Source organism: Piliocolobus tephrosceles, chromosome 8 (genome assembly GCF_002776525.5).
Source record: "Piliocolobus tephrosceles isolate RC106 chromosome 8, ASM277652v3, whole genome shotgun sequence".
NCBI classification, from domain to species: domain Eukaryota; kingdom Metazoa; phylum Chordata; class Mammalia; order Primates; family Cercopithecidae; genus Piliocolobus; species Piliocolobus tephrosceles.
The window spans coordinates 145136491-145163577 of NC_045441.1; the positions used below are offsets into that span (position 1 = coordinate 145136491).

General features: G+C 38.3%; 1 protein-coding gene across 5 annotated transcripts in view; it reads right to left on the reverse strand.

Moving 5' to 3' along the window:
- LMBR1 (limb development membrane protein 1) overlaps positions 1 to 27087 on the reverse strand; it is a 212157-nt gene that overhangs the window by 127522 nt on the left and 57548 nt on the right. For 4 of the 5 annotated variants that reach the window (XM_023225374.2, XM_023225370.2, XM_023225371.1 and 1 more), the window contains exon 4: positions 24985 to 25124. In XM_023225374.2, the coding sequence (XP_023081142.1) occupies positions 24985 to 25124 (140 nt within the window). Of the gene's footprint in view, positions 1 to 24984; positions 25125 to 27087 lie in introns of those variants that run through there. The other variant, XM_023225375.2, reaches the window with a different exon arrangement.

Here is a 27087-nt window from a genome sequence, read left to right on the forward strand (position 1 = left end):
TATTTAAGATACATTCTGTAAGGCTATACCTGCTACAGATTCCTCTGATGGACTGTGCAAAGTAAACTGAAAACCTTCTGGAAAGGATGCACTATTCTAGATGCCATTAAGAATATTTGTGGGCCGGGCGCGGTGGCTCATGCCTGTAATCCCAGCACTTTGGGAGGCCGAGGCGGGCGGATCACGAGGTCAAGAGATCGAGACCATCCTGGCGAACACGGTGAAACCCCGTCTCTACTAAAAATACAAAAAAATTAGCCAGGCAAGGTGGCGGGCGCCTGTAGTCCCAGCTGCTCAGGAGGCTGAGGCACGAGAATGGCGTAAACCCGGGAGGCGGAGCTTGCAGTGAGCTGAGATCCGGCCACTGCACTCCAGCCTGGGCGACAAAACGAGACTCCGTCTCCAAAAAAAAAAAAAGAACATTTGTGATTCATGGGAGGTCAAAATATCAACCTCACCTGGAGTTTGGAAGAACTGATGGGTTTGAGATGTCAGTGGAGAAAGTCTCTGCAGATGTGGTAAAAATAGCAAGAGGACTGGAATTAGAGGCGGATCCTGAAGATGTGACCGAATTGCTGCAATCTCATGATAAAACTTTAATGAATGAGGAGCTGCTTCTTAGGGATGAGCAAAGAAAGTGGTTTCTTGAGATGGAATCTACCCTGATGAAGATGCTGTAAACATTGTGGAAATGACAATAAAGGACTTAGAATATCATAAACTTAGTTGATAAAACAGGGACAGGGTTTGAGAGGAATGACTCCAATTTTGAGAGAACTTCTACTGTGAGTAAAACACTGTCAAACAACATCACACGCTACAGAGAAATCTTTTGTGAAAGGAAGAGTCGATCAATATGGCAAACTACACTGTTGTCTTATTGTAAGAAATTGCCATAGTCACGCAACCTTTAGCAAAATCAAGGCAAGACCTCCACCAGCAAAAAGATTACAAGTCACTGAAGGCTCAGATAATTGTTACCGTTTTCTAGCAATAAAGGCAAGTACACATATTGCTGTTGCACACTTAATGACATTATAGTTTAAGTATAATTTTTACATGCTCTGAGAAACCAAAAAAATTCTGTGACTCACTTTATTGCCACATTTGCTTCATTACAGTACACTAGAACCAAACTTGCAGTATCTCCAAGGTATGCTTGTAATTGTTAGGTGTGTAACACAGCAGACATTGCTCTAGATACGTTAAGGTGCTATCTTTTTTTCTGAGACAGGGTCTCACTGTGTCACCCAGGCTGCAGTGCAGTGGTGTGATCATAGCTCACTGTAGCCTTGACTTCCCAGGTTCAGGTGATCCTCCCGCCTCAGCCCACCAAGTAGCTGAGACTATAGGCGCATGCCACCATGCCAGGCTGATTTTTGTATTTTTTGTAGAGATGAGGTTTCGCCATGTTATCTGGTCTGGTCTCAAATTCCTGGGCTCAAGCGATCCACTCACCTGGCCTCCCAAAGTGCTGGGATTACAGATGTGAGCCACCTTGCTCAGCCAGGTGCCACCTTAGTATTTTATGACAGGGAAGGTCCTCCATTTTACAGATTGGACTTCAGGCTCAGAAACATGCCCTTGTCCCAGAGCAAGAAAAAACTCAGCTATTCCTTCTAATATGCTGTATTTTTAGGCAACATAAATTCCACCATTTCCTAAACTTCTTTTTTTTTAAGACAGTCTCACTCTGTTGCCCAAGCTGGAGTGCAATGGTGCAATCTCGGCTCACCACAACCTCCGCCTCCTGGGTTCAAGCAATTCTCCTGCCTCAGCTTCCTGAGTAGCTCAGATAACAAGCACGTGCCACTGCGCCAGGCTAATTTTTGTATTTTTAGTGGAGATAGGGTCTCACCATGTTGGCCAGGCTGGTCTTGAACCCCTGACCTCAGGTGATCCACTCACCTCGGCCTTCCAAAGTGCTGGGATTACATGCATGGGCCACCACGCCTGGCCCCTAAATTTCTTATATTCTTTAGAGACGCTTGCAAATGTATCGTTACAAATCTCTAGATCAAAGGTCCATGAGGCAAGGATATATTTCTCCTCCTCATTTTTTATTTCCCAATGCCTGCTACAGTGCTGAGTAATCAATAAAAATGAGTTCCATAAACAAACAATATCACAATCCATATAGCTAAATGTTAACAGGAAAAGACCCTCTCAGGAAAAAGGTCATAGGCTGAACTAAAGAAGTAGTCTCAGATTAATTATCAATTGTCAGCACAAAATGAACAAAATTGTAACATATGCAAAAATAATATTAATTTTTAACAGCTTTACTGAGCTACATAAAATAAACTACACATGGAGTATACCATTTGATAAGTTTTGTCATGAGAATGCACCAATGACACCATCACCACAATTAAGCTAATGAACATAAACACATCCATCACCCCCAAATTCTCATATCCTTTTATAATCCCTGCCTCCTGCCACTCCCCACCTCCCTCTGATTCCCAGTCAGCCACTGACTCTGCACTTTAGAATCTAAAGATGGATTTTCTAGAACATTATACAAATGGATTGTGTGATATATACTCCTGTTTTTGTCTGGCTTCTGTTATCTAGCACAACTATTTTGAGATTAGATTGAATCGCTATTGGATTGCATCCATTCACCTGCAAACAATCCATGTTGTTCCCAATTTGTAGATATTAAAAATAAAACAGTCACAAATGCTCACGTACAAGTCTGTGTGGATCTATGGGATCGTTTCTTTCGGGAAATACATAGGTCATATGGTAGATACATGCTTAACATTTTAAGAAACTGCCAAAATGTTTTCCAAAGTGATTATATTTTACAGTCTCTCACCAGCAGAGATCAAGTTCATCCATATTTTCACTAAAAATACTATTTTAACTCTTCTGGCAGGTGCACAGTAAGATCTTATTGCTATTTTAATTTGCATTTATCTAACAAATAATGATGTGGACATCTGTTCATGAGCTTATTTGCCACATCCATTTATGTCTTTTTTAGCTAAGTGTCTCTTCAAATCTGTTGCCCATTTTTTCATTCTTTTTTTTTTTTTAATTACTGAGTTTGGCCAGTTCTTTATATGCTCTGAATACAACTCCTTTATCAGGTATGTGATTTGTCGATATTTTCTCCCAGTCTGTAGACTCTCTTTATTCTCTTAAAAATATCTTTAAAAGAACAAAATTTATTAGAAGTCCAATTTATCAATTGTTTTCTTTTATGGATTGTGCTTTTGCTATCCTACCCAAGAAATGATGGCCCAGTTCAATGTCACAAAGACTTTCTCCTATGTTTTCTTCTACAAGTTTTATAGTTTTAGGATTTACATTAAGCGATGATCCCTTGAGTTACAATTTGCTAACAGTGCCAGGCATGGACCGAAGTTCATTTTTTGCCTCTAATTAAACAATTGTTCTAGCATCATTTGTTTAAAAAAAAAATCATCTTCCCTCTAAATTATCTTGGCACCTTTGTCAAAAATCAACTGACACTATATGTATGTATCTGTTCCTCGACAAGTCTATTCTGCTGATTTGATCTGTTTATCTTTATGCTAGCACCAAATACTTTTTTTTTTTTTGAGACAGAGTCTTGCTCCGTCATCCAGGTTGGAGGGCAGGGGCACGTCTCGGCTCACTGCAACCTCAACTCCCAGGGTCAAGCGATCCTCTGCCTCAGTCTCGCGAGTAGCTGGGATTACAGACGCATGCCACCACACCCAGCTAATTTTTGTATTTTTAGTAGACACGGGACTTCACCATGTTGGACAGGCTGGTCTTGAATTCCTGACCTCAAGTGATCTGCCTGCCTCGGCCTCCCAAAGCGCTGGGATTACAGGCATGAGCCTCCATGCCCAGTCACACCACACAGTCTTGATTACTGTAGCTTTAAAATAGTCTTTAGGTTAGACGGTCAATCCTCTAACTTTGTTATCTTTCAAAGTTGTTTAGGCTATTCTAAATCCATAGAATTTGCATCTGAATTTTACATCAGCTTGTCAATTTCTACAAAGCGTGCTGGAATCTTGACAGGCATGGTGTTGAATCTATAGATTAATTTGAGGAGAGCTGACCTCCTAATATTGCTGTTACAGACTGAATGCTTCTATCCCCACCCCCAAATTCATAATGGAAACCCTAATCCTCAGTGATGGTCGTTAGAGATGGGAGCCTGTGCGGGGCAGTTAGGTCACAAGGGGGCAATTCTCATGACGGGATGGCGCCCATCTCTGGAGGAGACAGAAGAGAGTTTGCTTTCTCTCTCTCTGCTCTCAGCCATGGAAGGATGCGAGGAGACGACCATCCATGAACCAGGAATAGGGTCCTCATCAAGACCCTAACCATGGTGGCAGTGGCACCCTGATATCGACTTTCAGCCTCCAGAACTGTAAAAAATATTTGTTTTGTAAGCCACCCAGTCTATGGTACTGTTAGAGCAGCCCAAACTGATAAAGACAAGTGTCTTCTAATCCATGAACACAGTATCTGTCTCCACTTACCGTGGTACTCTTTAATGTCTCTCAACAACGTCTTATTGTTTACAGTACTTAGGTCTCACGCATCCCTAAGTATTTCATATTTTTGATGCTACTGCATAAGTGATATTGGGTTGTAAATTCAATTTCCAATTATTAATTGCCAGTATATAGAAATACAATTGTTGTATCTTGATCTTCTATCCTGCAACCTTGAAAAATGTACTTACTGGTTCTGATAGCTTTTTTATAACAGATCCCATCAGAATTTCTGCATAGAAAATATCAACTGTGACATACAGTTTTACTTTTTCCTTTCCAACTTCAGTGACTTGTTTTTTAAAAAAAAAAAAACCCTCCAGAATGATGTTAAATAGAAGTGGTAAGAACAGATGTCCTTGCCTTGTTCCTGATCTCAGGGGGAAAGCACTCAGTCTTTCACCATTAAGTATGATGTTACCAGTGGGTTTTTTGTAGATGCTTTTTTTTTTTTTTTTTTTTTTTTTTTTGAGACAGAGTCTCACTCTGTCTCCCAGGTGGCACGATCTCTTGGCTTACTGCAACCTCCGCCTCCCAGGTTCAAGCAATTCTCCTGTCTCAGCCTCCCGAGTAGCTGGGACAACAGGCACACACCACCACACCCAGCTAAGTTTTATATTTTCAGTAGGGACAGGGTTTCACCATATTGGCAGACTGTTCTCAGACTCCTGACCTCAGGTGATCCACCCACCTCAGCCTCCCAAAGTGCTGGGGTTACAGGCATGAGCCACCATGCCCAGCCTGATGCATTTTATTAGGATAAGAACATCCCCTTTCAGGCCTACTTTGCTGAGAGATTTTACCAGAAACGGATAGTGAATTTTGTCATATGCTTTTTCTGCATGTGTTGTTACGACCATATGACTTTTTTTCTAGCATGTTAATAAAATCACATGGATTGGCTTTGCAAAAGTCATGATGTATTATCATTTTTATACAGTGTTACATTTGATTTGCTAAAATTTTATTTTGAACTTAGGCATCTATATTCATGACATTGGCCTGCAGTTTTCAGTTTTCATGCATTGTCTGCCTGGTTTTGGTATCACGGTAATGCTGATCTCAATGAACTAGGAAATATTCCCACATCTCCAATTTTCTAGAGGAATCTGTGCAGAAGTGCTATTATTTCTTCCTTAACTATATGACAGAACTGACAGTAAATCCTCTTGGCCTAAAGCTTTATTTGTGAGAATGTTTCTAACATTCCCAGAATATTTGAGACAGCTTTAATAGTTTTTGCCTGTTAAGGAAATTTGTCCATTTCTCTAAGTTGTTGAATTTGTTGGATAAAGGTGTTCATAATATGCCATTATTATCCTTTTAATGCACTGTTACAATGTGTAGTGATGTCACCTCTCTCATTCCTAATACTGGCAATTGGTCTCTTCTTTTTTGCTGATCAATCTGCTATTGTTTACCAATTTTAGTGTTCTTCTCGGTGATTTTTTCATTGATTTCTTCTCTCATGATTTTTAAAGGAAGATTTCCCTTCTTCTTTGGGATCTATTCATTGAATCTGTGGAAACTGTCGTGAGGCCTTTTTTCTATTGTAACACAGGTATTTCGTGCTATAAATTGACCTTTAAAAACTTTTTAGACACATCCCACAAATATTAAAATGTTTTATTTTCATTTTCATTCAGTTCAAAGCACTTTCAAATTTCCCTTTTGATTACTCTTTGACCAATGAGTTATTGTAAAGTATGTTATCAATTACCAAATACTCGGGGATTTTCTAGATTGTTTCTAGGTAAGTTTTCTGCCACTTATTTAATTTCATTGTCCTTACAGAGCGTATCTTGTACGACTCAAAATCCTAAAATGTATTGAGACTTATTTTGTGGCAAAGAATGTGATCTCTCTTGGTAAATGCTCCCATTGTACTGGAAAAGAATATGTATTCTATTCTTGGGAGTTCTATAAACGTTAATTAGGTCAAGTCAGTTGACAGTATTATTCAAATCTTCTATATCCTGATTTTTCTTCTATATGTTCTATCAATTATTGAAAGAGGGGTGTTGAAATAGCTGAATGTAATTGTGATTCTGACTATACTTTCTATCCGTTTTTGCTCCATGTACTTAATAGCTATGTCATTAGGCAGATATATGCTGAGTATCATTGGCTCTTTGGGTGAACAAACCACTTCAACATTATGAAACGATCTTCTTTATGACTGACTGGTAATATTCTTTGCCCTTGTCTGACAATCATATAGCCACTCCAACTTTGCTCTGATTAGAATCAGCATGGTATATCTTTTTTCTCCTATTGCCATTAACCTAGCTTTGTCCTTACAGTGGGTATCTTACAAGCAGATATACTTCAGTCATTCTTTTATATTCAATTTGATAATCTCTGCCCTTTAGTTGTAGTGTTTAGAACATTACGTTTAAAGTGATTATTGACATAGTTAGGTTTAAATCTATCAACTTGCTTTTTGTTTTCTATTTGCCCCATGTGTTGTCTTCCCTTCTACATTCCCATAGATTAAGCCTTTTTTTATGATTCTATTTTACTTCCTTTGTTTACTGATTCACCATGTCTCTGTTGGGCTATTTCTGGTTTGTCTTTAGGTTTATCATATACGCCTTTAACTCATCACGATCTGCCTTCAGATGATTTCATAGGCTGCTCTGCCAATGCAGCGTCTGCCTTCAGACGATTTTATAGGCTGCTCTGCCAATGCAGCAGCCATTCTTTTATTCCTTTACTTTCTTAATAAACTTGCTGTCATTTAAAAAAAAAGATAACACTTCATGTAGAGCATGAGAACTTCACAACAGTGCACTTCCACAGCTTTCCTCCTGTGTGTCATTCTTGTCACATAATTTACTTGTACATATATAATAAAATTCATAATACATTGTTACTATTCTTTAAACAGCCAATTATCTTTTCTAAACACATGATTTTTAAAAAGCTTCTCTATCTACCTACAAACTGCCGCTTCTAGTGTTCTACATTTCATTTTGTAGAGTTAGGAAATGAGTTAAGACATATTCCCTCGGGTTTGTTTAGCTCACAGTTCCTAGATATCTATCTCCTACCCACTTCCTACTGCATGAAGGACAACCTGTAACATTTTTTAATGTACAGCTCTGCTGATGACAAATTTTTATCTTTTGTGTATCTGACACAGTCACTATTCTGTCTTTGTTTGGAAAAATATTTTCACTGGGTATAGAACTAGACTGGCGGGGATTTTTCTTTTAGTGCAATCCTCCCTCAGCGTCTGTGGGGGATTGGTTACAGGACCTCCCACAGATACTAAAATCCACAGACGCTCAAGTCCCTTATATAAAATGGTGTGGTATTTGCATATAACCTATGAACATCCTTCTATATACTTTAAATCATCCATAGATCACTTATAATACCTAATACAGTGTAATTCTATGTAAATAATTATACTATATTGTTTGGGGAATAAGAAGAAAAAAGTTTGTACGTGCTCACTATAAACACAACCATCTTTTTTTCCAATATTTGTGATCCATGGTTAGTTGAATCAACAGATCTAGAACCCACGGATCCAGAGGGCTGACAGTACTACACTGCTGCTACACGGTCACGCTGTCATCTGGCTTGCACTGCTTCCCACCAGAAACATGCTGTGATTCTTATTATTGCTCCTCTGTACTTAACGTGTCTCTTTTTGTAGATGCATTTAAGATTTTCTCTTTATTACTGATTTTGAGCAATCAGATTATGTGTGTTGGTACAGTTTTCTTCATGTTTCCTGGACATAGAACTGGTTAAGCTTCTAAAATCTGTGGGTTTACAGTTCTCATCAATTTTTAAAGTTTTCTGCCATTAACTTTTCAAATATTTTTTCTCAACTCCCCTCCTTTAGAAACACTAACTACATCCCTGATACCCTGTGTGTTAGCCCACTTTGCATTGCCATCAAGGAATACCTGACGCTGGGTAATTTACATATTAAAAAAAAAAAAAACGTTTATTTGGCTCACAGTTCTACAGGCTGCACAAGAAGCTCGGTGCCAACAGCTGCTGTGATGAGGGCCTCAAGCTGCTTCTATTCGTGGCAAAAGGCGAAGGGGAGCTGGCATATGCAGAGATCACAGGACAAGAGGGGAAGCAATGGAGAGGGGGTGGTGCCAGGCTCTCTTTAACAATGAGCTCTTAGGAGAATAAAGAACTCATTCACTCACCTCCCAGGAAGGAATTCATCTATGCTTGGGGGATCAGCCCCACTGGCCCAAACACCTCCCACTAGATCCACCTCCAACACTGGGAATCACATTTCTGTCTCTTTTTTTGAGACAGTGTCTCACTCTGTCCTCCAGGCTGGAGTGAAGTGGCACAATCTCAGCTCACTGCAACCTCCACCTCCCAGGTTGAAGTGATTCTCCTGCCTCAGCCTCCCGAGTAGCTGGGATTACAGGCACACACTACCACGCTTGGCTAATTTTTGTATTTTTAGTAGAAACAGTGTTTCACCATGTTGGTCAGGCTGGTCTCGAACTCCTGACCTCAAGTGATCCACCCACCTAGGCCTCCCAAAGTGCTGGAATTACGGGTGTGAGCCACCATGCCTGGCCCTGGGAGTGAAATTCCAACATAAGGTATGGGGGAATAAACATCCCAACTACAGCACTATTGGCACTTTTGAGTCATTTTTCTCTCTGTGTTTCACTTTCACATAGTTTAATTGTTGCTTTGTTTTTTTCTTTTTCTTTTTTTTTTTTTTTTTAACATGGATTGTTGCTCTGTTGCCCAGGCTGGAGTACAGTGGCGCGATCTTGGCTCACTACAACCTCCACCTCTCCCGGGTTCAAGCAAATCTCCTCCCTCAGGCTCCCAAGTAGCTGGGATTACAAGCACGCACCACCACGCCTGGCTAATTTTTATATTTTTAGTAGAGACAAGGTTTCACCATATTGGCCAGGCTGGTCTTGAACTCCTGACCTCAGGTGATCCACCCACCTCAGCCTCCCAAAGTGCCAGGATTACAGGCGTGAGACACAGCGCCCAGCCCCACCTTTGAATAGTTTTCTATTGCTATGCCCTCATATTCATTAACCTCTTCTACAATGTCTAATCCACTATTAATCTACTGCTTTATATACTTTCACATCACATGCTATAGTTTTCATCTCTAGAAGTTTGTTTTTTTACATCTTTTACATCTCAGTATGTTCGACATTTCCTCTAAGTTTCTGGAACATATGGAATAGTTATAAGAATTGTTTTTCTGGCCAGGTGCGGTGGCTCATGCCTGTAATCCCAGCACTTTGGGAGGCTGAGGTGGGAGGATCACGAGGTCAAGAGATCGAAACTATCCTGGCCAACATGGTGAAACTCCGTCTCTACTGAAAATACAAAAATTAGCTGGGCACAGTGGCCAGTGCCCGTAGTCCCAGCTACTCGGGAGGCTGAGGCAGGAGAATCGCTTGAACCCGGGAGGTGGAGGTTGCAGTGAGCCAAGATCGCACCATTGCATTCCAGCCTGGGTAACAGAGCCAGACTCCGTCTCAAAAAAAAGAATTGTTTTCATGTATTTGTCTACTAATTCTGACATCTCAGTTGCAGACTCAAAGTAGGCATAGTAGACAAGGTCCCCATGCCTTAATCCCCAGACTTCTGTGAGAATGTTGCATGGTATACTGGTTTTCTGATAAAACAAAGCACCACAAACCAAATGGCTTCAAGCAACAGAAATCTACTCTCTTACAGCTGCAGGGACTAGAAGTCTGACATTAAGGTGTCAGCAGGACCATGCTCCTTTCAAAGGCTCCAGGAAGAATCCTTCCTACTCTCTGCGGGTGGCTACCTGAAATCTTTGGCATTCCTGGACTTGCTGATGCCCTTATTCCACTCTTGGCCTCTGTCTTCACACAGCTTTCTTCCCTGTGTGTCTGTGTCTCTGCTTTATGTTTTTAGGGGGATACCAGTCTTTGGATTTGGGTCTTCACTAATCTAAGATGGCTTCATCTTCACTAATTATGTCTACAAAGACTGTTATTTCCTGATAAGTTCACATTCTGATGCTCTGAGTGAACCCGAATTTTGGGGGAACACTATACGACTCACCTCAGTACATATGGCAAAAAGGACTTGGCAGATATAATTAAGGTTATGGACCTTAAAATACGAAGATAGCAAGACCATTTTGGATTATCCAGGTGGCCATAATCTAATCACATGAGCCTTTCATGTGATTTTTAAACAGAGAGAGAGAGAGAACAAAAGAGCACAGAGAACTTTCTCCAGCTGGAGTCAGAGATGCAGCAGAAGGGAAGTCAGAGAAAAACTTGACCCACCTTTGTTAGAGGGTATCACATGGAAGAGAAGAGAAAAGAGGCAAGCAGCCTCTAGAAACAAAGGCTAGCACCTGGCTGACAAGTAGGAAGGAAATGAAGGCCTCAGTCCTAAAACTACAAAGAACCAAATTCAGCCAACAGTCTGAAAGCAAATTCTTCCCCAGGGCCTCCAATGAGGAAGGCAACCCTGCGAACACCTTGATTTCAGCCTGTGAGACTCTACCTCTACACAGAGGGCTTTCATTTGCCAAAAACAGAACCCCAGTTTAGTAAGGTTTTACTACGGGAAACGTTTGAACTGAGAAAATGATATCCCATAACTCTACCCATCAGTGTAAAACAAAATGCTTCTCTGTGCAGCAATCTCCTTTCTAGTACTCCGCCTGGTAACTCTAGCCCCTTCTTGGTCTCTCAAAACTCCTGAGTTCTCAACCCAGAACACTACTCAGCTCCACCTGGGTTTCCCCTCTCTCTACTGCAGTGTGGAAACTCTCTCAAGGCAGCACTTCGTTTGCCTCCCATCTCTGGGGATTATTGTCCTTCTTTGCCTATAGTTTCTCAAAAACCTAGTCATTTCAGGTGGGAGGGGATATATCCAGTCCCCTTACTCCACCTTCGCCAAACTATGTAGCTTTTAAAGTGTTTCTCTATCAACACTTGAATATTGGCTTTTTATTGTCTGTAGATACAGGGTCTCACTTTGTTGCCCAGGCTGGTCTTGATCTTGCTTCAAGCAATCCTCCCACCTTGGCCTCCCAAAACGTTGGGATTACAGGCTCACTACGCCTGGCCTAATTTTTCGTACTCCACGTTTGAGCCTTAGTCCTCAATAATACAGAAAAAGCTCTGGACATAAAACATCAGCAAAGAGTGCTTGTTCTTTACTACCTATCTATCCTAATAGATTTGCTGATCATAGAAAAAATGTTTTAAAACTGTAGTTGCCTACTCTATTTCAAGTTGGCCTCCCCAAATACTTACTGATATCCTTGCCCTTTGTTTAATTCTCTCAACATACAACTCAACAACAAAACAAAGTCTATTTATTACTAAAAGAGTAAGCCTCAACTCCGATGCCTTAGTTTTCTCTTACTAGACAGAATATTGCCCCCTATTGTGAAATACACGTTCTCTTCATTCTCTTGCCCCAAATTCCTAAAACCTAACTATTCCAGTATACATTTCTACAATAGGCCTCCAGGATGCTTCACAGACATCATCAAGCTTATTCTTTTTCTCCTTTTCCCACACTCTTTCTATTATGTTCTTTGATACATTTAGAAAATAAAGTCTACTCAAATGATGTTGTGTTAGAAAATTTTAAACATAATAATGAAATAATTGCAAAGCCTCACTTTGGTTAATTTCCTTTAACACTGTTCAATACCTGCTACTTTGAATTCACATTCAGAAAAAAACACCATCACTTGAAGAAAAACAGTCCTAGGTTTTGTTTTTTTTTTTTTTATCTTTTCCAGACAGAATTGTTTTAGACTGAAATAACCTCTTTCCTCTTTCTAATGAACTAAAATATATACTTATTTCAATACTTAAGCAGAACAGACACAATTGTAAGAATCTAAAATTAAAATCTGTTCAAAATAAATAAAAGCTTGCTCTTATTTTAGTGCACCAAGAATAAGGTACAGAGGAGAAGAGAACCTAAGATCCCCTTAGCCAACGCACCCATAAACTGAACTTTTTCTTAAAAGAGACTCAATAAATTTCTCATAAATTCCATAACTTACAAATGGCAGCCCTGGGATTAGATCCCAGATCTCTTGCTCTTTCTACATATGACTGAATGATGTCTCATACTTAACATTCTGGGTGAAAAGGAAACAATGTTTTGAATTTCCTTAATATTATCTGGCAAAAAAGAATATATTAGTTTAGTAAGATTTTACTAAGGGAAATAACAAATACGATATTCCATTAATTCTATCCATCAACACAAAACAAAATGCTTAACTGAGCCTGCGATCAGTTTTGTAAAATGGAACAAAACGTGTCTGCATTAGTTTTCTCAGTTGTTGACATGTGGGTGAGCACATGTACAATCAAGGCTTCTTAAAACACCAAGATGTCTTTCAACTACAGAAAGGTTTCTAAAAATCTAATTTCAGTAAAATATTGAATATGCTGTATCTATTTAGTGTACTATACTGTACTCTAACAAAATCAAGGTATTCACACAATTTGTGATTTGAAAAACTTCACCAGTTCTCAATGGAAGACAGCTAAGTGCGTAGCACTTTATGTCTAACAAGCCTGGATTTGCACCTATCACAAATATGTGACCTTGAAGAGGGATTGCAACTCTGTCACTCAGTTTCCTCAGGTATACAACAGGCTATAGTACACAGGGCTCTTATGAAGAACAGAAGATAAATTAACACCCAATATGTTAAACAAATGTCAGTGCCTCTTCCCTGCCCTGTCTCAACATCATAAAAATGGTACAAGGCCGAGCGTGGTGGCTAACACCTGTAATCCCATCACTTTAGGCGGGCAGATCACCTGAGGTTGGGAGCTCGAGACCAGCCTGACCAACATGGAAAAACCCCGTCTCTACTAAAAGTACAAAATTAGCTGGGCATGGTGGCACACACCTGTAATCCCAGCTACTCGGGAGGCTGAGGCAGGAGAATCGCTTGAAGCTGGGAAGAGGTGGTTACGTGAGCGAAGTTCGTGCCATTGTACTCCAGTCTAGGCAACAAGAGTGAAACTCCATCTCAAACAAACAAACAAACAAAAAAATACAAAAAAAAAGAAAAGTTCTGACATACACCAGAATTTAGACCATATAAAGACAACAAAATGATGTGAGTTATAACTACAGTTAGCTCTCAACCCTTTCCTTAAAGAATTATTCTCATTAATTTCACCAAAAAAAAATTCAACCAGCAAAACCTATATACATAGGTGACACTGAAAATATTTTAAAATGGCAATGACAAAAACCAGGCATAGAAAATCAACTGCAGATAAATACCCCAACTAATTAACAATATCAATGTAGCACAACTGTGCATGATTTTTTTGTCTGGATATTCTAAGTTTTCTATAGGAAGCGTATAAAGTCCTCTAAAATTCACAAAGCATATATTTAAACCCCTTTGTGAAACTCAAAATTCTCCAGATCCCTGTATCATATAATTTCCCCCATAAAATGAATAAAAAGGGCTGAAAATAATAAAACTAAACTGAGATGGGGATGCTGAGCTAGGCTCACTCGTTAGCCACGTGGCTCACTTTATTTACTAGTTTATCTGAGTGCACAGTTTAGATTTTAGCCTCAGCAGAATTACAAATTACCACGTGTTGGGGAGCCTCAAATATTGCTCTCAAATTGTTGCAACCATGAATATAAAACCTTGAATGCTAAAGGTCCACTATGCTTTTATATTCAGAAGAAAAAAAGTTTAAAACCTATTTCTAACTTTTGACATCTAGAGAAGAATTTGAATTTTATCGTATAAAAGGAATATGTTGATTAAAAAGATACAATTCTGGGGCATAAAAGAAGTTTCTTTTTATTGTTATTGATCTATAAACATACATGCTTCCAGAATTTATCTTTCTAATCATACATGTCCCTTTAAAACAGTAAAACTCAAATTCTTCTCTGGATGTCAAAGTTAAAAAAATAAAACTTTGCCTTAGGCAAATGCTCACAAATCACTAAAAAGTATCTATTATGACTAACCAATACACTTACTTAAAACAAAGATAGTTTATCAAAAGCTAAATGAAAAAAATCTTTTTTTTTCTTTCTTCCTATTTTTCTTTCCTATTTTTGGAGACAGGGTCTCACTCTGTTACCCAGGCTGGAGTGCAGTGGTGCAATCTTGGCTCACTGCAGCCTCCACCTCCCGGATTCAAGTGATTCTCATGCCTCAGCCTCCCGAGTATCTGGGATTATAGCCGCGCACCATCACACCAGGCTAACATTTGCATTTTTAGTAAAGATGGGAGATGGGGTGGGGTGAAGAAATCTTTATGAGCAAATCAAACAAGCAGCAATGTCTGTTGGACAATTGAAGAAAACAATTCAGTACCCTGAATCAAGAAGGGTTCCAAATACCAGTTAATTTAGTTTGTCAAGAAATTAGATGCCTTTTACATGCACTGATCAACCAGCTTTTTTCAACCTAAATAATTAAATGCAAAATATTAAGTTTATTAGCCAGAATAAATAAATGTGAAAATTTCAGACTCAACTTATGCTAATCTAATAAAATTTGCAATATATAAGAAAGTAAAAATACTATGAGAAGAACATCTAATACACAGATACAATATTTATCTAAGATATGTTGCTAAGTAGTAATTACATTCTTGGCAATTTTGCAAAGCTTAGTAAATTTCTAACATTTTATAAATACATGTCAACATACACACACACACATTCCTTAATAATATTCTATAATCTTGATAAATCATTCTTTAAAATTTCTGTTAGGGCCAACCCATATTTCATTATACATTATTTCATATTAACTTGTAAAATAAATATTAATCAAATCTCTCTGCTTTAGAGAGGTAAAATTATATACTTCCATATAGTAGTAAAACCCTAAAAAAAATACAGCAACGGTATAACGGCAACCTATTTGAAAGATATCCAATGCCCATCCCCAGAAAAGGTATTTGAATTTAAAGTTATTTAATCGTGGTTTAAAATAAAACAAAACAAGACTGAATTTCCTAGATCACCATAGGATGCATTAACTTCTAGCTCCATCTGCTGGAGTTACAAAATATTTCAAAATACAATATACAATACTATGGAGGAAATAATTTATCTTTTTTCCTCACATAGACAAAAGCCTTCATAAATTTAAATTAAAAAATTAATCAGAGTTCAGCCATACTCAATAATTTCCAAAATGACAAAAGTTCAACCAATATTTCAGTAGAATTGAAGATCTAATCCAATTATCAAAAAGTGATTTATACAATTTTTTAAAATTCTACCAACAAAGCATAAGCCTTAGAAAAGAGACTACAGTCTGTTTTCAAGTAGTGTGAGGACTTCAGAGTTATTAGTCACTGTTGATTTGGGGTGCAAAGAGACAGAGAGAGAGACACAGAGACAGACAGACAGAGACAGAGAGACAGAACTTCAGAATTAGAATAGCCTCTGCTTATTTACTTAGAAGAAAAATAAATAACAATTTACCAATGAGTTGTGGGACTTTTGATCTTAATATAACTTTTTTCTTAAAAAAGAAATAATATGTCCATTGTATAAATGCAAACACCAAATGCAACGTAAATACCAAAAAAAAAAAAAAAAAATGCACATCATATAATCCTACACAAACTCTTTGCATTTACCCTTCCGGATATTTTTCTGTGCAGCTACCTACACATGTACTCTTTTTTCTTTTTACAAAATAGGCATTGGATCATAAATATGGGCTTTTTTCTGGATATCTTTGTATATCAACAAATACCTACATTATAATCTGTAATGGTCAAAAAAGCACTCCACTGTTTGGATCTGGCAAGATATGATTAATTTCCTATCCCAAACACCAGGATTTTTCTGTTTATAATGTTATAAGAAATACTTCAATATCCAGTAACTATCTTGATACACATTATGATAAATGACTGAACTACTGAGCCCAAATGACTAGCAACATTTAGCGAACAACGGTACATTAAAATTTATTAGGGACTTACTTTTGACTTAGCATCTATGCATAAGTAAACACAATTTTTCTTAAGTTCGATTGCTTATACTCTAAAAGTCTGGTTTTTTTGGATCGTCTGTGGAACTTAAAAATGAATTTTAAAAGGTTGGATTTTCATTGTTCCTTCACGATGTCCAAACAGTATATCGTCTATTCCTGATGACAAATCAAAATAAAGCACACAGTCCTTGCAGCGATTCGTTGGATTCATTGTGGTTATATTTTAATAGACAATCTCAAACTGGGCATTCATGTCACAAATGTTTGTTTTGTCTCTATCTCTGGCCATAAGTGAGTGGACAGCTTAGCAAAAATTGGGCCCCACTGGGGAAAAAACCCTCAAAAACTGAAGAATTGTTTCCTGGTTTTATTTAAGGGTACAATCTAATTCCATCATTTTCCTATCTTCCAAATTTTGATCGTTATTTGGCTCTTATTTTGATATTAAATTCACATTACTTAAAATTAGTCATTTTAAAGTGAACAATTAAGTGGCATTTGCACAGAACTGTTCATTTGCAATGGTGTGCAACCACCAACTTCACCTAACTCCAAAACATTTTTATCACCCCAAAAGGAAAACTCACAAAGCAGCTGTATCATTGTTTTTCAACTTATGGAAATGAAGAGTTTCATATTTTTCTATTAATTTTTTAACAGCACACAAGATACAGAAAATGTATAGAAGCAGATACTTTGTTTTCGGTCCATTTCTAACCCTTTTTCCCATTTTAACAACAAAAAGAACTTACACTACCATTTTAATTTGTCATCTCTGCCCCATCCTACAACAAACTACAGTTGCTGGCATGTCATGGACCCACACTGTGTGAATTACAGAACACATCTCACAGCATCAAGCTGACAAGTGATGACAACCACCAGACAAAAGCCAGTGGCCAGAGGATTACCACCAGTTTGCCTAACCCCAGTGCTCCAATGTCATTTTTCTATATCACATTTTTCAAGCTGTTTTCTCACTGCAGGCAGAGATACATCTTGTTTACATGACACAGTTTACTAACATTATTATTTTATTTATTATGTTACAAAATTCTTGCCCAAAAAAGTAAAGAAGCATTCCAAGGTAATATGGTTAGCACGTAACATCTCAATCCTATGTCCAAAATCCAAACACTGTATTTAAGCCAAACTAAATATATTTGCACATACAAAAAAAAAAAAAAAACATTAACACATTTAGCCTCTAATCCATATGTGATTTACACATTAAAGGCACAATCAAAACATCCATACTGACAATTTTATAAGATAAGCCATTAAATTTCCTCTCAAATTCACTTTTGCCAAAATATTCCTAACGACATAATTATAATGACTTTTATTCCTTCAATCAATAAATATTTATTGAACACTTTCAACATGAAAGTACAGAACAGATGCTCCATGGGAGATTAAAGGAATCTGAACATTTTCTGGGTACTCACAGAATCCCATAAATGTCACAAAAGCGTAAATGATAGATTGACAAATGAATATAAGTGATGTAACTGTGCTTTGGGGAAAAGGAAATAACCAGACTGTTTGTGAACTTCTAGACACTGGCTCGGAACTGACACTGTTCCCAGGAGACCTTCACTGTGGCTCTCCAGTCAGAGTAGGGGCTTACGGAGGTCAGGTAATCGATGGAATTTTAGCAGAGGTCCAGCTCAGAGCGGCTCCCTGAACCCATCCTGTGGCTGTCTCCTCACTTCCAGAAGGCATTAATGGAACGGAATGGCTAGCAGAATTCCCACACTGATTTCCTGACCCGTGGAGTGAGGGTTATTATGGTGGGAAAGACAAAGTGGAAGCTACTAGAACTGCATCTACCTAGGAAAACAGTAAACCAAAACCAATACTGCATTCTTGGGGGGATTTCAGAGATTACTGCCACCATCAAGGACTTGAAAGATGCAAGGGTGGGGATCCCCACCACACCCCCATTTGACTCGTATCTGGTCTGTGCAGAAGACAGACAGAGCTTCCAGAATAACAGGATATTGTTAAGCTTAACTAGGTGGTGAGTCCAACTGCAGTTGCTGTACCAGATGTGGCTTCATTGCCTGAACAAATTAACATGTCACCTATCTGGTATGCAGCTACTGATCTGCCAAATGCTTTTCTTTCTGTCTGTGTTAGTAAAGACCACCAGAAGCAGTTTGCTTTCAGTTGACAAGGCCAGCAATATGCCTTCACTGCCCTACCTCAAGGGCATATAAATTCTCTAGCCCTGTATTATAATTTAATTCACAGGAATCTTGATCACCTTTCCCTTCCATAAGATATTAATATCATACTGGCCCAATACGTTGATAATATTTTGCTGATTGTAACTAGTGAGTGAGAAGTAACAACCACTCTAAACTTATTGGTAAGACATCTGTGTGTCAAAAAGTGGGAAATAAATCTGACAAAAATTCAGGGGCCTTCTATCTCAATGAAATTTCTCAGGGTCCAGCGTTATAGGATACATAGAGCTATCCTTTCTAAGGTGAAGGATAAACGGTTGAATCTGGCGCCTCCTGCACCAAAAAAGAGGCATAGCATCTAGCAGGCCTCTCTGGATTTCGAAGACAATACATTTCTCATTTGCATGTGTTGTTCTAGCTGGTTTACTGAGTGGCCTGAAAAGCTGCTGGTTTTGAGTAGAGCCCAGAATGAGAGAAGGCTCTGCAGCAGCTCCAGGCTCTGTACAGGCTACTCTGCCTCCTGGGCCACATGACCCAGCAGATCCAAGGGTGCCTGAAAGGGCAGAGGCAGAGATGCATGTTGTATGGAGCCTTTGGCAGGTTCCTCTCGAGGTGAACTGACCCTTAGGATGTTGGGGCAATGCTCTGCCCTCCTTGTGGATAACGACTGCCTTTGAGAAACAGCTGCTGGCCCACTATGGGGCTTTAGTAGGGATTGAATGCTTAAACATGGGACATCAAGCTACCATGGGACCTGAGTTGCTCATCATGAACTGAATATTTTCTGACCCACCAAGCCAGAAAGTTGGGTGTGCACAGCAGCATTCCGTCATCAAATGGAAGTGGTATGTGTCCGGGCCTAAGTAGGCCCTAAAGGCACAAGTCACATAAAGAAGTGCCCCCAATGCCGACGGTCCCCACTCCTGCTGCACTGCCTTCTCTCTCCCAGCCTGCACCTACAGTCTCCTGGGGAGTTCCCTAAAATCAGTTGATGGAGGCAGACCTGGGCCTGGCTTCCAGATGGTTCTGCATGATATGCAGGCACCCACGTTAGTGGATAGTTGCAGCACTACTGCCCCTTTCTGGAACACCCCTAAAAGGACAGTGGTGAAGGGAAATTCTCCGACGGACAGAACTATGGGCCATACATCTGGCTGTTTACTTTGCTTGGAAAGAGAAATAGCCAAATGTGTGATTATTACAAATTAATGGACTATGGCCAATGGTTTGGCTGGATGGTCAGAGTCTTAAAGAAACACAACTGGAAAATTGGCAATAAGAAAACTGGGATGAGGTAGATGAACAGACCTCTCTGAATGGGAAAAAAATGGGAAAGTATTTGTGTCCCATGTGAACGCTCAGCGAAGGGTGACCTCAGCAGAGGAGGATTTTAATAATTAAGTGGATAGGTTGGCTGGCTCTGTGGATATGAGCCACCCCAGCCACCCCCGTCATTGCCCAATGGGCTCATGAACAAAGTCACCATGACAGTAGGGATGGAGATCACACACGGACCCAGCACCATGGACTTCTACTCACCAAGGCTGGCCTGGCTAGAGCCACTGCTGAGGAACCCAATCCACTAGCTGTGACTTTTGTTTTCCAAATCTCCCCACCAAACATGGATTTCTTCAAACACACACGAACATGTACATACACATACATTTCCCTAACACAGACAGAACAATTAAAAGACAAATTTCCATAGAATTGTCATATCCCACACTGCACAAAATACATGACTTTGCTTATGAAAAGCTTCATAAAATGTATGAACTTTTTAAAACCTAGTAGGAGCAAAGTATTACAAAACTATAGTATTTAAAACAATATGGCACTGGCATAGGAACAGACAAACCAGAGGGGAAAAACAGAAAGTAAAACTCAGCATTTATTTCCTTCTTACTCTGGACCATCAGGCAATAGACTAGGTACTTTGGTACTTAGTGTGTGTGTGTGTGTGTGTGTGTGTATATATATACACACTACTATATATATATGTATATTCCACTTACAATAATTCCACTTATAATAATATATATTCCACTTATAATAATTCTATAAACTAGACCTTGATATGGTCATTTTAGAGATAAAAGACTGAGACTTTGGAAGTGTAAACAATTTGCTCAAGGTTGCTAAGGGTTTCAGACAGATTTGAAATTCAAGCTCAGGTCTATCTGACTCCAAAAGCTGCATACCTGAGCCCAGAAACAAACCCTAATATAATATTTAGCTTACTGAAAATGAAGCATAAAAAATCAGTACAAAAAAGAATATTCAATTAATGGTATTGGGACAACCAGCTGTCATATCTCAGGATGGGAAACCATCTTATAAACACAAAAACAATTAGAGACACCAAAGAAAAAAAGAAAAACCAAATATTATAAAAAATATTCAAATTCTGGAAAAAAGCAATCGAAATTAAAAAGCAAAATAACAATCAGAAAAATATGTATAAAAATTGAATGAAAAGCTGATGTGTTCACACATAAAGAGATCATAAATTCAATATGAAAAAAGCAACAACCACAAAACAGGGCAAAAACATGAATCAAATAAAATGATACATGGGCCGGGCGTGGTGGCTCACACCTGCAATCCCAGCATTTGGGAGGCCAAAGAGGGTGGATCACTTGGGGTCAGGAGTTTGAGGCCAGCCTGGCCAACATGGTGAAACCCTGTCTCTACTAAAAATATAAAAATTATCTGGGCATGGTGGCACACAACTGTAGTCCCCACTACTCAGGAAGCTGAGGCAGGAGAATTGCTTGAACCCGGGAGGTAGAGGTTGCAGTGAGCTGAGATTGCGCCACTGCACTCCAGCCTGCGCGACAGAGCAACACTTTATCTCAAAAAAATTATAATAAAAATAAATAAATGAAAATAAAATGATATATGTATTATTTTTCTATATTTTATAAATTAAAATTAAAACGTCCTATCTCACTAAAAACTTTTTAAATTAACATTACAATAATGAGAAACGACCTTCTATCCATGAAAATGGAAAAGATTTTAAAGATACTAATATCCATTGTTATTAAGTTTATGGCTAAAAACAAGAGGCATTTTCATGGTCTAGCAAGAGAATATAAACAAGTAATTCTAGAAAACAGTTTAGCAATAATACTCATTAGCCTAATAATTTTCATTCTAATTTGCATGTAAAGAAATTGTCAGAAACCCAAATAATAATTAAAATTTAAAAATCCTCTAGATGCTCAATAACAGTTTACTGGTTAAGTGAAATGTTCCACAAACAGGACAGGGTGGGTTTGGTACCTGAGGAACAACTCAGCCGTTTTCTATTGCAAATCTGAAAAATGCAAGTAGCAAGTCACTGGAGGGATAAATGGTTCCACCTTTTAAAATGACGAAATAGCCTTTGAAAACCACTAGCTTAATATATTGCCATATATACAGCTCAGGTTACACCAGTAAAACTGGTTTTGAAGAACATAAAAGGTATAGAAAACACAATATAATATTAAAGGTTTTAAAGGTATAAATTGCATATGCTATACATAATATACACATGCGGCCAGGCGTGGTGGCTCACGCCTATAATCCCAGCACTTTGGGAGGTCGAGGCAGGTGGATCACGAGGTCAGGATATCAAGACCATCCTGGCTAACATGGTGAAACCCAGTCTCTACTAAAAATACAACAAAATTAGCCGGGCATGGTGGTGGGCACCTATAGTCCCAGCTACTCAGGAGGCTGAGGCAGAAGAATGTCGTGAACCCAGGAGGCGGAGCTTGCAGTGAGCCAAGGTCATGCCACTGCACTCCAGCCTGGGCGACAGAGTGAGACTCCATCTCAAAAAAAAAAATTTATATATATATATATATATATATATACACACACACACACACACACACACACACGCTAAAAAAAATGTGGATTTTTCCTTCTTTGTACATTTTAGTATTTTTCATATTCTGTATAGTGCACACACACTACTTTATGAACAGGAAAAAAATAACGGAGTGGTTGGTGTTGCTGTTGTTCTTAATATATAGGGCCACAGTCACAGCAAAAGCTTAAGAGATTGCTAAGGTAGCACGACCTACAAAGACTGTCTTCTACGTTTTCTCAAACAGTAGGAGACAGGAAATAAAATATACATATAAAACTGGTAATCTCTTAAATTTAAACTTGCTCTTTTCCTCCACTGGATTACAGCACCATGAACATAATAGCAATGAAAAAAGAATATACATTATTAGTCTAATGCACCACAGCCTTCTACAGCAACTCCAGTAATCACGTGTCACACGTAAAAAGTGACATCTTGGCAACATCTCTAGTCCCAGCACTTTGGGAGGCCAAGGTGGGAGGATCACTTCAGTCCAAGAGTTCAAAACCAGCCTGGGCAACATGGCAAAACCCTGACTCTACAAAAAAAAAAATACCAAAAACTGCCTTGGCATGGTGTCACGCACCTGCAGTCCCAGCTACCTGGGAGGCTGAGGTGGAGGATCACCTGAGCCCAGGAGGTGGAGCCTGCAGAGAGCCATCATCATGTCACTGCACTCCAGGCTGGGCGACAGAGTGAGACCCTGTCTCAAAAAAAAAAAAAAGGGATGTTTTCCAAATGCAAAATGTCAACTATAAAAACTAAAGCATACTTAACTGTAACACTACTACACATGCAAGTTATTCCATTTTTTTCCTTGGATTTGAGATCCCAACACTTCTTTATGTTAACTCAGAAATTCCAAATTCTCTGACCTATAATACAAATGTAATGAAAACAAGCTATCTCTGACACATATTTTTTTAAGTCAAATGGCAACTTAGCTTAAATATTGTCAAAGAAGGACATTTAACCATTAACTCATAAGGTTCTTACTAAGAAAAAAAATTTTCAAAAAACTTTTACCTTAAAATGAGATGCAGAAATTGAAATACATAACAAATTAAAATAATTATTAACACTGATAACACCAACAACTAATAACATGAACAAAATAATAACTAGTACTATAGTTACTAGTAACACAAATCAACACTAATAAAATGAGGGGTATGGGCATGATGAACAAGAAAGAGATCCAAATTCCTAAGAGCTGTAGTTCTAACACATAATTACGAAATCGTAACAAAGGATAAATGCTTGAGGTGATGGACACCCTGTTTACCCTGAAGTGATTGTTTTGCATTGCATGCCTGTATCAAAATATCTCATATAGTCCATAAATATATACACCAACTATACACTCACAAAAATTAAAAACATTAAAAAATAAAAATAAATTAGAATGTCTCAAAAAAGAATTACACCAGTATGTTCTATGAGAGACAAGAGTTCAGTTTACATAAACTAAATTGACTTGTAAAAACAATAAAAGTCTTCAGAAGGAAGAAAGAAAACACCTCACAGTATAAATAACTATCATAATAGCTACCACCTATTAAGTGCCTACTAAAAGACAGTTACTTTACATACATCATTCCTATTCCAAAAACAAGCCGGCAAGCTGGGTTTTCTTTATCATCCCAATTAAGACAATAGGAAACCGTGGCAAGAGGACAGCAGCTTGCCCAAAGACTACAAAGCAATACACCACGATACCTATTTGTACCTGACATAGAGTGTTTTTCCCCTTCTATATTTTGAAATGACTAAAGAAACTACTAGCAAATAAAATAGAAACTATAGTTGCTGTTTTTTAGGTCTTTTGAGATGGAGTTCTACTCTTCTTGCCCAGACTGGAGGGCAATGGTGCAATCCTGGCTCACTGCAATCTCCCCCTCCCAGGTTCAAGTGATTCTCCTGCCTCAGCCTCCCAAGTAGCTGGGATTACAGGCGTGCGCCACCACGCTTGGCTACTTTTTATATTTTTAGTAGAGACGGGGGGGGGGGGGGTTCCCCCCGGTGGGCCGGGCGGGCCCCAACCCCCTGCCCCCGGGGGCCCCCCCCCCCCCCCCCCCACCGCCGCCCTCGGCCCACCAAAGTGCTGGGACTACAGGCCTGAGCAATTATGCCCGGCCAGTTGTCTAGTTCTTAAATGGAGTCTGAGTTCTTCTGACATATTCAGATACACCAAAATTCTCTTGCTGAATACTGAAATGAATTTATCAAAATCGTAAGTATAAAAACTGCTCCTTGACTAAGAGAAATGACAAGTAAAATCTGGTTTTCTGACATTATTAAAGACCCAAATCGTTTACTGGAGGAAGTCACAAATTATGAAGAAAACTAAGAAAAGAAAAATCTAAAAATATGATACAGAAAAAAATAAAATATTGATTGTGATTATATTAAGTAATATATACTGACCATGAATCAGGGAGCCATTTAGCCACTGAATATAGTAGTTGTGAGGAAAAGAAAGCAGGATTTCATTGCTGATTATTGAGAAGGGTAAAAGCAAAACAGCCCCAGCTGACACTGCGAGAGTGAATGTGCTCAAAAACAACCTGGAAGAAAAGAGAGTCATCGTCACAAGTGATCTGAAAAAGCCATGAACATGAAAGTCATCAAAAAGAATGCAAACTCTTTAATGTTTTCATCAAAAAAGCATTATATTAAGAATTTTATTAAATATATGTAGTTGGGAGACAAATGACACACATATGGGCCTAGAAGTTAAACTAGATAAACTCTAAAACTCCTTACTCTATGAAAATGTCAGTAAGTCTAGCAAGTAGTACCTTAAAGACAAACATATACTGAAGACACAGTACTTCACATATTTTACAAAGAAAAAATTGTAGTTCCTTCCTCTTTGAAATATAAGTATTTATTTCAAAATTGCATTTAATTAACAACTTTGACAACATATGACATATGCTAACAGCAATGCAACAACTGAGGTGAAAAAATTACTGTGAAAGCAGTATAAAAAATTTTAATTTAAAATGTTTATTTCAGAGGGAAAAAAACTTAGAAAGCCTGGCATCTCTTTAATGGGTAAAGATTAAATAAATTATAGTAATAAACAATAGAAAACTATTAAACAATATTGTACTTATTTAAAGCACGACTATGTCATTTAAAAATATAAGATAGCTTTAATAGGTACTAATATGGAACAATATCTAAAATAAGTTAACCAAAAAAATGAAGCATGAACAATAAATGTAAAAACATGCTCTCCCCCCAACAAATGTGTACTTATACAGAGGTACAAAAGAAATCCGGCATAATATGTAAAAATCCCATAGGAAAGAGGGATTATAAGGGGCTTTTACCTTCTCAGTTATACATTTCTGAAACACTTATTTTTTACAACAAACACCTAACTTTTTAAAAGATTTTACAAGAATAAATTGGCAAAGGAAAAAAGAACTTCACCAATATTAGAGACAGAATGGATATTAAAGTTCTATTAAAGTTAATATTGGAAGAAAGTAAAAACAAATGTAAGAAAATATTTTTTAAAAGCAGGGAAAAAAAAAAACTAAATACCCAAAAACACATCTAACAGAGAAACTTTGAGGCCAATGCCATCTTGTGGCAACCAACAGAAGTGTATTCCTACTTAAAAGCCAAAAATAACCAGGATTCCTTGGTTCAGCAAATCAATGATAAATTTTTAAATGTAGACTATATGATACATACCAAAAATACAACTGAAATCAGATATAGAATTTCTGTAAATTCGTTTTGCTGAATAGACACTGCGTTTCCTGGGAAAAGTCCTCAGACAAGTGCTGTCTCAGGGTCCACAGCCAACTCTGGCAGCGACCAGCCAGCAAGCGGTCTCCAGCAAGCTTCTCCAGTCACGGGAGGAAGCTCTTCCGATTGCTATCATTCCTTCCCATGCTAAAATTGAGATCAAATCCAAAATCTCACCATTCCAGGTCCTGCACGGCTATCCCAAGATAATTTTCCAGGCTCTTTTCTCACCATGACCCATTTCGACATACACTTAGACTTACCTAACTCCTTCATAGCCCAAACAAGAAATGGATTTTCAGGACTCCTTGCCCCTCTGCACAGTCTACTCACTCCCTAGAATACCCTCTAAGTTGCATGGCAAACTCATACATGAATTTCAAGACAGACCCCAAACATCATTTGCCCTATGAAGTATTTCACAACTTCACCTTCTGAAATGGAGCATTATTTTTAAAAATTACATCTTCAGAGTAATGCATCTTTTCTAATTGTGGTAGTAATAAGACAAGTGTTTCCCCAAATATCTGACATTTGTAACTATCTCCTTAATCCAATCGGGAAGAGAAAACTTTTGTCTAAATAAAATAAGGTGATGAGGGCATGCACTCAGATGCTGAATATAACTAGTGACTGAACATAACTAGTGTAAAAATAAAAAAGCCCTATCTATAGATATTGTGAAGTGTCTTTGCAAGGTGATGATGAATTAAAACAACAAAACCACCTTAAATCACTTTAACACTCCACAAAGCTTTCACA